Source organism: Montipora capricornis, chromosome 7 (assembly GCF_036669925.1).
Source record: "Montipora capricornis isolate CH-2021 chromosome 7, ASM3666992v2, whole genome shotgun sequence".
NCBI classification, from domain to species: Eukaryota; Metazoa; Cnidaria; class Anthozoa; order Scleractinia; family Acroporidae; genus Montipora; species Montipora capricornis.
In genome coordinates, this window is record NC_090889.1 from 25,244,273 (window position 1) to 25,256,772 (window position 12,500).

Here is a 12,500-nt window from a genome sequence, read left to right on the forward strand (position 1 = left end):
ACTATGGTTCCTGTCTGCCAAGACTTGGGAGAGCTGGAATTGAAATCTCTGAGGAATACAGAATCATTGGCATCAGGTCTCTCTCTTTGGCATGGTAGTCGTGTGCGTTTTTCTGGTACCCTTGCTTCAGCCTGACTTGACTGGCAGTGTTGGGTAACAGTAGGTCCAATCACCTGTCGTTGAGTGAGGCGTTGTCCGGTACTTTAAGAGGAACCCCGATAATTTGGTTTGCATGTTTCCTCCTTCCATCTTTTCCATTCCTTCCTTGAATACTCTAACAGCTCGCTCTGCCTGCCCATTCGAAGCGGGTTGATGAGGCGAAACTTTGGTATGTTTGATGCCATTCTTCGCTAGGAAATCCTCAAATTCAGCGCTAGTGAAATTAGGGCCATTGTCGCTCACGATGTTTTCAGGGAGTCCATGTGTGGCAAAGATTTCTCTCAACTTCTCGATGGTGGCAGCGGATGTGGTGGACTTCATAATATGGACATCCATCCACTTTGAATATGCATCCATCACCATTAGATACATATGCCCTTTATACGGGCCTGCATAATCAATGTGCAGTCTAGACCATGGTTGTCCGGGCCACTCCCATGGGTGAAGAGGTGCTTCTTGTGGGGCTTTCTGGTGTAACTGGCACTGAGAACAGCTCTTCACAGCATTTTCCAACTCTTTATCCATGCTGGGCCACCAGACGTAACCATGAGCGAGTGCTTTCATTCGTGATATCCCTGGATGGGCTTCGTGAAGCTCGGCTATGACTTGTGGCCTTCCTTGCGGTGGGACTATCACACGATTACCCCACAGAACACATCCATCTTCTATGGTTAACTCAGCTTTTCGGCTTAGATATGGGTGTAGTTCAGCTTCTGGAGTATAGTTAGGCCATCCATTTAGGGTAAAGTGATACACTCTTGAGAGGACTGGATCTCGTCTTGTCCATTCTCGGATGTGACGAGAGTTGACTGGGGTGTGGTCCAGTTGTTCTAACAGCAGAACTGTCTCTCCCGGCATCGGAACATACTCTGGTATCTCAGACAAGGGAGGACGACTTAATGCATCTGCATTCGCATTGGTTTCTCCTGCTTTGTAGGCAATCTTGTATTCATATGCTGCTAATGTGAGGGCCCAGCGCTGTACTCTCGGAGCGGCTTGTTGGGGCACTCCCTTCTGTTCATTGAAGAGACCTTCCAGGGGCTTATGATCGGTCTGTATGGTAAACTTACGTCCATACAAGAACTGATTGAACTTCTTCACTCCGAAGATGATTGCTAAAGCTTCTTTCTCGATAGTGGAGTAGCCACGATCAGCTGAGTTTAGGGATCTTGAAACATAGCCAATAGGATGCTCTGTTCCGTCAGCTATCCGATGAAAGAGTACCGCCCCTACTCCGTAGTCTGAGGCATCGCTTGCTAAGATCAGTTCCAGGTCTGGCTGGAAATATACGAGGAGTTCAGCAGATTGCCCTCTGCTGTTCATTTTCCCAACACCATGTCGTATCTTGTCTTAGCAGTTTGTGGAGTGGTTCCAGGACTGTCGCTATGTCAGGAAGGAAACGGTGGTAATAATTCAGCATTCCCAGAAATGCACGCAGCTGAGTAACATTTTCAGGAGCTGGGGCGTTCTGAATAGCTTCCACCTTGGCTGCTACTGGCTTGATGCCGCTTCCGTTGATTACGGAACCACAATAGGTGACCTCTGGCACCATGAAGAAACAGTTCCCGTGTCTCAGTCTCAGCCCAGCTTCTGATAATTTCTTGAAAACTGCTTCGAGATTGGCGAGATGATCGTTGTCATCTTTTCCACCGATGAGGATATCGTCTATCCGTACGATGACGTGGGGGATACCTTGCAGTAGGTTCTCCATGGTCCTCTGAAAAATTCCAGGCGCTGAGGAAATTCCAAAGGGTAATCTGTTGTATTGGAAAAGGCCTTTGTGTGTGTTTATGGTTGTAAACTTCCGAGATTCCTCGTCCAAGGTCATCTGCTGATAGGTTTGAGACATGTCGAGCTTGGTAAACTTTTCACCACCCCCGAGGGTTGCTAGAAGATCTTCAGTCTTGGGGATTGGGTAGTTGTCTAATTTGGACACTCGATTCACAGTCAATTTGTAGTCTCCACAAATTCTTACAGCCCCATTTGGCTTCATGACTGGTACAATGGGCGCTGCCCATTCTGAAAATTCTACCGGTGATGTGATTCCTTCTCTCTCCAGTCTCTCGAGTTCAAACTCCACATTTTTCTTCAATGAATAAGGCACTGACCGAGCTTTTACATACTTGGGTTGTGCTTCAGGATCCACATAGATTTTTGCCTTCACGCCTTTCAGTGTTCCCAGCCCTTCTGTAAATACATCGGCGTACTTCGCGCGTATGTTTTCAAGTGACAAGTGGGGTTCTGGGCTCGATGTATGTAAAACCTGGCTCCAATCTAACCGGATGACTTGCAACCAGTCTCGGCCAAGAAGATTTGGTCCGTTACCTTGCACGGTAATGGCTTTCAAATCGTGCTGTTGGTCTTCATGTTTCACTGGAATTAAAGCTTCTCCAACCGTTAGAATTCGCTCACCCGTATACGTACTAAGCACCGCTTTAGTTTCCAGGAGGGGACCTAACGCGTCACGCAATCTCTTGTAAGTGGTTTCACTTAAAATTGTTTTTGATGCGCCAGTGTCGATCTCCATCATTGTTTTCGAACCGCCCAGTACGATTTCCACTTTAAAGGATTTCTTTTGTTCGTACATGACCAGAGTTACATGGCGTACACATCGTCTTCACTGTCCTGAACGAAGTGCGTTTGCTGTTTGTATTCGTTTGTATTCGTTTGTATCCGTTTTCCATCCGATTGTACTGTTTGTCGGCGCCCACTTCGTTCCCGTCTTCTGGGTTTCTTCTCGTTTTTGCAAACTTTCGCCATGTGTCCCTTCTGTTGACAATTGTAACAGATCTCATTCTTAAAAACACACCTTGTGGGATCGTGATTTCCACCACATCGGTGACATTCTCGTTTCTTATCTTCACTTCGAGGTTTTGTGCTCTCTTTGACCTTGTTGACGCTGCCCGTTGTTTTCCCGCCTAAATTAATTAAGTTCTTCGACGCCATCTCAAAAGCTATCTCCACGGCTTTCTCGAAAGAGAGTTCTCTTTCCGCTAATAATCGACGTTGAATGCGGTCATCGTTGATTCCACAAACTAATCTATCCCGCAGCATGTCTTCTAGTGTTGTTCCGAACTGACAGTGTTCCGACAGTCTTCGAAGGCCCGCGACAAACTCCGTCACGTTTTCTCCCTCTTGTTGGCTTTAGCTGTGGAATTTAAATCTTTACACAATAACGCTTGGTTTTGGCGAAAAATGGTGTTCTAGAGCCTCGTAGATTTCTTTTACCTCCGCTTCTCCCGGTTTCTTGGGCTGGAGTAGGTCTCGAATCAATCCGTACGTTTTGCTTCCACCAACACTCAGCAGGATTGTCCTTTTCTTCTTGCCGTCCTTGATTTCGTTCGCTTCGAAATATTGGTCGATGCGGTCCGCGTACTGAGTCCAGGATTCCACCAACAAACTAGCCAGTAACTCTGGTCACTTTCGAATTAACGATTTTTTGCTATTTTTCACTCCGTTACTTTTGTTAAATTATTTTTGGTTTATTTTTATTCTTGCAAAAAAGTGGGGGGGGGGGGGGGGGCTGCAATCATGTCATTACTTTCTATCCACAAGTTTTCAATTGAGTCTATGTTCAGGTCATTTCTTATTGAGAATGAATAGCCTAAACTAACATATAAAGCGACACCACCACCTGTCGAAAAGGTGCGATTTTCATTAACTAAAGTGTAACCTGGAATTTGAAAACAGATATTATCAGTTTCAGAAGTAAACCATGTCTCGGAACAAGCGATAAAATCAAAGTTGCATGAAACCGAATCCAAAAGATTACACATTTGATCAAAATGTTGTTTCAAGCTTCTTGTATTTATATGAATAGCAGAGTATTGAGGTTTGACAGTACGACACATCTCATTATTTTCTTCGATTGTGTAAATCCCATGATCATTTAATAATTACTCATGCGCAGTAAGCGCATTAGGTATAAAATACCCTCCGTTTCTTGTTTTCCGTGTCACATTATTGCATGGAAATTTATGCGTGCATACATTTACATGCATGACTGTAACTTTACGTGGGGCGGAGGGTAGGAGATTATTCAAAACAATTAAAAGCTACTGAAAAATGTATTGTTGAGTTAGAAAAATTAATAGAAAGACTTGAAAAGAAGTAGTAGAGTCTTAAAATGTATAACAACAATGAAAGCAAGATGATACCCGAAAACACCGGTGTGGCCAACACATCACGCATGCGCACAACCATTTCACCCGGACAATTAGCAGCCATGGACAGCTGTTTTGGTCTTTAGGGCCTCATCAGCATGGCGTAGCTAACATACCAGGCAGGTGTGTTTAGCACCCCTTTAAGTGGCAGCTTCACATGCCAAACATGTGGTAAGCTGGGTTGGGAACAGCAAAACTGTCCTCCCACGGCAAGCGTGTGGGAAGGTGGATCACATGCTTTTGTTGTTGTTTTTAATTTACGTGACACACCGATCTCTTAATGTGATCCACCTTCCCACACACTTGCCGTGGGAGAACAGTTTTGCTGTTCTCAACCCAGCTTACCACATATATGGCATGTGAACACACCCGCCTGGTATGTTAGCTACGCCATGCTGATGAGGCCCAAAAGGCCGAAACAGCTGTCCATGGTTGCTAATTGACCGGGTGAAATGGTTGTGCGCATGCGTACTGTGTTGGCCACACCAGGTTGGTGTTAGCGTTTGTCATCTTGCTTTTGTTGTTGTTAAAATGTATGTATACTCGGAATATCAGTCAATTTTGCATGACAAAATAAACAGTGCGTGTTTGAAGAAATCAACCATCCCTCTCATGTTTCAAGCCCTTAAGTAGACTTGCCACAATTCCACCTCACGAGAATCCCGGAAGAAAATGTTTTGGCGAGCGAAGCGTGATTTTTCGGACGCGAATCTACATGAGACGAAGGACTTTTGAAAGTCTAGCCCTTAAGATGTGTCATTTTCTCTTGGATGTGCATGGTCGCGCCCGAATCATCGCATCTTGACTGTTCAAACTTTGTGATTGTAGTCGCGGTCGTACGGCCCGGGTCGAACGGATCGAGCTGTTAGAATAAATCTTTTTCGATTGTTTAGCCAAAGGTAAGTTGTTGACATTAAAGACAAAATTATATATATATTTTTTCTAATTTGTTTTACAAATAAACACTTTGCACGAGAGCGGGGATCGATATATAAGGTCATTGAAACTGATCTCCATCAACATACCGGTCATCTCAGCTCCTAGTGATCTTTGAGAACCTTAGAGCAGCTTTGAGCGAAACTGAGGATACCTGAGAAAAACTGATCCGACTTTTGGCAATCTGAACTGTTCTTAGAACTACTGTTATTGTCAGTATGGGCATGCCACGAAGTCAAAATGGGGCATTAATTCTTTCAACAACGCAGACCGCAGGTAACCCAGGCTCACTGTGTGTGCCACATAGGTAGATATAGAGAACATACGAGGCGAAGTTTAGGTCTGGAAATCTGCAAGAAAATGGAAAAAGAAATCGATGAAACTTACCCTGTGGTGAGCTGTTGTTGTCTTTAATACGTATACGAAGTTTCGAGAAAAATGGTCCCCGTTCACCTTTCTTCATAGTATAGTGACAAGGTAGGAGACGGAAGCCAGCGTAGGGACTCCGATCGACCCAAAACAAGCACGAATCCAGTCGCTAAATAAACACGCCAGGCTCGTGGAACGTGAATTTCTCTAAGCCATGAATCCACTGAAGCATCTCTAAGGTAGCAACGCGAAGCCACCAGACTCCGTAAAACTTGTAAGTTAACCTGCTAAAATGGCGGCCAGAAAGTGTTGTCCTCGCGAAGTGTCCAATTTAAAATGGCACTGAACTCGGGACGCCTGGTGACGAGGGGAATATATGTTCCCCTGGAGGGAGGGGAGTCCCAGATTGCTCGTTGAGTTTTGTTTTTAGCAATTTGGGACTTCCCTCCCTCCAAAACTTATTATTCTCGTCACCAGGCGTCCAGAGTTCAGTGCCATTTTGAATTGGACACTTCGCGAGGACAACGCTTTCTGGCCGCCATTTTAGCAGGTTAACTTACAAGTTTTACGGAGTCTGGTCGCTTCGCGTTGCTACCTGGAGACGCTTCAGTGGATTCATGGCTTAGAGAAATTCATGTTCCACGAGCCTGGCGTGTTTATTAAGCGACTGGATTCGATTTTCACGAAAAAAATCGTGCTTGTTTTGGGTCGATCGGAGTCCCTACGCTGGCTTCTGTCTCCTACCTTGTCACTATACTATGACGGAAGGTGAACGGGGACCATTTTTCCCGAAACTTCGTATACGTATTAAAGACAACAACAGATCACCACATGGTAAGTTTCATCGATTTTTATTTCCATTTTCTTGCAGATTTCCAGACCTAAACTTCGCCTCATATGTTCTCTATATTTATCTATGTGGCACACACAGTGAGCCTGTGTCACCTGTGCACAGACTAGTCGTTGATATGCATTCGGTTTATTTGCTCTGCAAAAGAATTTAGAGGATGCTTCAAGGGGAAATTCTGGTTTTCTGTCTTACTTTTGTTTTACTTAGAGGTCATTTATTTGCCAGTATTGAAAAGTTTGGTTCACATTTATGAAATGTAACAAATTAATCATCTGTGGCTTTACAAAGATCTATTTGTATCGCTTTTTATACATTCGACTCGCAAATGACGTACAAACAACCCAGGTCCTGGAGAGGTCCAGGAATTGTTGATCCAACTAAAACTGTTGCCCCACCATACAGTCAAGGTAATGTTGAAGTATTTTGGTACGGCAAATGCAGGCACACAACGTGTGGCAATGTCTCTGTCGGCACTTGTTTAAAATTTCAGGAATCCAATAACCTCTTCAGCTGACTTGGTTCAAATTATAAACATTGGGAATAATATGTATTCAGCTAAATTGTCACAACCATGCAAACAGGGACTCCTATTTTTGACAGATTTGCCTGTTATGGTTATAACTTAAGCTACATTAATTATCAGTTGACATACAGTGATAGTTATAGTGGTTTGCTAAATAGTGCACTTCCTATAATTTCAGACTTTCCTTATGTTATATCAATGTTAGCTGCCTTTGATTCTTTGCTCATGGATAATTATCATGCATATATGTTAACACTTGAACTTTACACAGTAGCAATATACTGTCTGCCTAATGGGAAGTGTAAAATTTTTTACTCTCATGGCAGAGATTTATTAGGTATGGGACCCATTTGCAACATGTACTTCAATTTAATTAATGAATTTGTTATAACCTTTTCAGAATATATGTGCACAAACATCTGTTGCTTATGCGATTAAAGTGTGTTAACATTATTAAAATGTATTTAGCAACAGTGGAAGCATTGTTCATTCATTATATGTTCGAAACCAAAAATTTAAGACCCTAGGAGCACTTAAATGTTTATCTTTGTTCTTGCAAAGAATGTTCTGCTGTGTCATTTTATTCTATTTGTTTTTCCACCTCAAAAGTCTTGTAACTATTGCACCTCTCAAACAGTTGATAGTATCATTGAGAATGGAAGAGCAATTTATCAGAAATGTTACTCCAGCAAAATATGTTTTTATTTCTGATTTTCTAAAGAAATTAGATGGTAGGCCGCTGGCCATGTAAAAGTTATTCATAGAGCAAGATGTCAGGGAAATTTATCTTGTAATGTGGTTCCCAGTAAACAGCATCTTAAAACTGCCATTTTGGATAATAAGGAAAGCAGCACAGCCTTTTTGATGTGAATTTCTAGCTACTGCATTAGCTGTGTTTTCTAGTGGTATGCAAAGCAAAAGATGAGTTACCACGTTTTTGTATAGGATGGTTCTGAATTAACCAAAAAATGTAGCAAAAGTATTTTCAAATGTAGATTCTGTTATTGATCTCTTTTGTTCTATTATTCAAAGTAAATTTAATTGTTTTGAAACAAACTATGAGGTTGCATTTCATAGATAATTATGTGAATTATCAAATATAGAAAGGAAACAAATAATAAGAAAGCATAAATCTACTTCAGAAATTGCAGCAAACTGAAAGAAAGAGGAGAGAAATTTACAGCCCAATGGGCCCAGAGAAAAAATAAGAACTTCCTTCAAATTGTTTGGTATAGGTCAATGAACTCACACGATAAAGAACAAGTGAACTTCTCTCAAATAGATTCTTGTAACACCTATATACCTTTTTTGTGGTGTACAATAAAGTTATTATTATTATTATTATTATTATTAAACTGTCAACAAAAGTACAAATAACCTGGCAGCGCATGAGTATACATGTAGGCTACTTAGAGCCTCTTGTTGTAAATTTAAATCTGGGTCAGAAGACTCTTGCGTCATTTGCATAAAATATTTACTCATCAAAATTTATTAAATAGTTACGGATAAGTGTAAATTATAAAACCAAATAGACAATTAAGATGGGACTTACGCATAAATTATACAAAATTATAGTCTATACCGGTGGTTTTGTCTGTCTGTGACGCAGGCTAGGGAAAACCTGCAAAAAATTATTTTTAGCATTACCTGATAGTCGCATGAGCACTTTCGCAAGAATTATCCAATCAGAAAGCGCGTACGAAATTAGCCAATCAACAATGAATACACAAACAGCGGGATATCAGAACAAGCTTTTGGGAGCCGTTGCGCAGACGGACTATACCGGCGGTTTTGTCTGTCTGTGACGCAGGCTATGAAATCTGGGTCTTTTCCCAGCTTCAAATGCATCTTTCATCACCAATCTCAATTGCTTCTTCTTTTGTCGGTCTTCCCATATCAGGTCGTCCGAAACACGCACACCATCACGTAGATCCCTCTTCTTTTTGATAACTCTAAACCGCTCTGGACCGTACAAAAACTTGGCTAAAATCGGTCTAGGAGTGCCATCATCCTTGAAGGGCCCGATCCTGTGGGCGTTCTCGATGTTTGGTTGCAATTGGAGATCATTCACCAGGATATCACAGAGCTTTGCAATACAATCTTTGCCTCTTGACTCAGGGATATTATAAAATCTCAAATTATAATCTCTAGAATATCTCTCCAGGGACAGTAGTCACTCGTAGTTGTCATCAATATCTTTTGCATACTTCGTGATATCGTTCTCGATTCGGTCAATTCTTTTGTTAGTGTCATGCAGGTCTCCTGTTAATACCTCCAGCTTTACATCCAACGCTTCTTTTAATTTGGAAATCGAGCTTTCATTCATCTTGGTTTGACTCTGGAGGGATTCAATGTCTCTTTGAATCTGGACTTGAGTTCCTTTCATCTCTTTCAAGTCATCACTTATTAGACTTAACTGATGGCGCACGAAAGTTTCAAAATCTTCTTCCGCCGTTTCCTTTAGTTTCCCTCTTTTTCCAAACATAGTTTGTTCCTTGTTAGTTAAATTAGTTTAGAAACGAGTAAAATATATGTGGAAAGAAAACAAGAAATTTATCTCAAGTAGGCAGAGCTAATGAAAACGCGCCCATTTTGTGCTCATATCGTCCACATAACCTCAAATGTGGCCATTTCACGCTGAAAAAAATGTACCAAAATGTAAAAAGCAGGTGTTGGGCATGCAGAGCTGTTGTTTTTGCTCATAAAACGCATGATTGTGTTTCGCAGGTTGTCGTCTTCAAGGACGTCCGCTCATCGTCGTTGCTTGAAAAGTATGAGAACCCTAATATTCACCTCCGAGCAGCCGATGAAAAGCAAAATGGCTTCGGGTCATCATAATTTTAATCATTCTTTAACTTTTAATTGGAATATACTTAAATTATTAGTGGACTCAGTATCGATAAAAAGTGGTAAATATGCTCACTGGTCAGGGTCATTGCTTATAACATCACCATTTTATCTTAACCACTTATATTTTTCAGTTTTGTCTTCGTTTAGCACTGATTAGATGCAAGCTACTGAAAATGCTTATGTCGCTGATCCGAGAAATTAATTGTAATTTAAACAACATGGGTTGATATGGCACAATATGATGCCACGTTTATATTTTATGGACGGCCCAGTTGTCTAAAAGCCGATTAACGTTTATTTGCGATTCAATACCTTAACCTAAACAATGTAATGCTAACGGAAAAACAAGAGTCTAAGTCATAATTTAAGGCTTAAAATGCCGGTAGTGGAAGGTTTTTTGATCAATAAAAGATAAACAAATATTGAAGTTTCCAGTGATCCAGGATTATCTCGTATGAGCTTTCAACAACTGGGCACGGACTTTACGAACAAAAACAGATTAACGAATGGAGCAAATAGCCAGCCGTCCATGAGTAGTGTTGAGTGTTGAGTAGTGTTTAGTGTTGAGTCGTTTATTACTCGTTCAATGGCAAAATAATTAACTTGGTGAAGTTAAATAAAAGCAGTATTTCCTTTTTGGCATAGTGATATTGTCAGTGAAGCACCCACTTTCAGTTTCATTCTATGAGCTTTACCCGACGGTATTACAACGTCAAAAAGAGTTTCCATATTTTTTCATTGCTTATGGCTATAAGTTTACGTACTTTTTCGTTTAAAGAGTGATGCGACGAAAAGTTGGAAATGTTTGCCTCGATAGCTTTCACTGTCACCCAATGACTTTGGCTAACCGAGCAAGACATCTGAAGTTAGTTTTGCGTAAAACGTTATCTGAAATTTTTGTCTCGTGACGAGATCATTCAATTCTTTTGGTTTTCGAAAGCTTAAAATGCGGTCAATTTTGCATGAAAAAGGTGAACTGGCATATCCGAAGCGACAAAGAATTGTCAGCCTTTAAAGCGGTTTTCTATAATTTTTTCAGCCAAGCAACACGACTATTCACAAATCTCCATAACCATAACCTTCAAAGTTTGAAACATTTGATGACCCTCAATTCGGCCTGCATGAATAAGACTGAAACCAAAATGATAACTACCTGCATCTCATCTGCGCCGAGAGCATCTCTAGCAAATTTCTGCAGCTCGTTTCCAATTAACATTGGATCCAAGAGGTTTCCGTTCACTTGCCACGACAAAATGACATAAGAAAAGCAAAGAAACACAAACGTATTCGTTGCCTTTACATCAAAACATTGCGTAGCCATGTCTTCACCTGCTGATCAATCGATCGGAGTTTAACTGTTCCGGTGAGTGAGTAGCAATTAAGTGTTGCCGCCTACGTGCGTCAAAAGCTACGTAACCTAAAAGAAGACCAGGTGAAGTAAAATTACTGCGTGGAATGCAACTCAAATTGCTTCATTTTGTTTTAAAAGCAATTTGAGGTTAGAAGTACTTAACAACTTACACATGATTTTTTTTTAACGAAGTCTGAAGATTTTTTCGCATGAAAACTGATGTAACGCGGAGTAAAAAAATATTAATTCAAGCTCATAATTAAGGAAGCAAGGCATGAATTTCGCTCACTTAGATGATAACTTGGTCGATTATTTCCATGATTTTCGAGAGAGGTCCAATATCGATGAGTTTCTGTTTTTATATTGGCTAAGAGGACCCCCAGACCTTCCGGTTTTTGACTTTCATATGCTCGAGGTTAAAAGAACGCGCATATCAAAGAAAATTATATTGCGATTGGGAGATTTTGTGATGAAAAACGTTTACCGCAAAAACTAATTCTAGGCGAATTGCATTGTTACTTAAGTGCGACTACGTCAACGATTTGGGGAGAAATTCTTGTCTCCAAGAAAGATTATTGTCATTTTCATAGTAAATTCAATAGCAATAAGGCTAATGCTTTTTCGGAGGACTAAAACTTGAACTGGGTATACGATGACCAGGCAGTTTAATTACGTTAGTAATAAGGAATACAAACAGTTGGATAAGTCAGTTAAACAATGGCTAAATATCCATCATATTCGAAAAGTTAACTCGGACAACCGTCAGAATTAGTAGGTTAACCAAGTTTGCTTTCATTATGTAGTAACCGCACGATGAATTGCTCAAACCTTCTTTCAAACCGTTGCAAATCCTCTTTTTTACGTAGTTCAATCAAACTAGACAATAATCAAGCTTGGTAAATGCATGACAATGCAAACGATTTTCCAGTCAGACTTCAATCAGTTTATTTAAAGGGGCTGTGTAACGGCGGAGCAGTTGATTTTGTGCAATGGCCACTACTCGCTATAAAACTTTACGTCAACCCTGATTTTACTTTTAAACTAGCAGTAATCAAGGATTAATGAGGTGAGTTCGATTCCTGATTTGTCATCGACGAGGCATTTGAAAGAACTTGTATATTTTGGGGAGAATCGTTTTGCATCCTCAGTTTTCTACTGTTTATTCAAGCCGTAACACTATCACACGAGAAAGAGGTAATTTGTGCCAGAACAAAATGGCGTCGAAACCGTTAGCATCACGATAGATACCCGGCCTGGGACATCCCATGGGACTGACCCGATTAGAATGCGTTCTCCTCG

General features: G+C 40.9%; 1 protein-coding gene across 1 annotated transcript in view; it reads right to left on the reverse strand.

Moving 5' to 3' along the window:
• LOC138056613 (VWFA and cache domain-containing protein 1-like) overlaps window positions 1-11,219 on the reverse strand; it is a 34,303-nt gene extending 23,084 nt beyond the window's left edge. Inside the window, exon 1 of the mRNA XM_068902453.1 lies at window positions 11,004-11,219. Within this exon, the coding sequence (XP_068758554.1) occupies window positions 11,004-11,171 (168 nt within the window). The 5' untranslated portion in view covers window positions 11,172-11,219. The remainder of the gene's footprint in view (window positions 1-11,003) is intronic.
• Window positions 11,220-12,500: the final 1,281 nt, after the last annotated feature.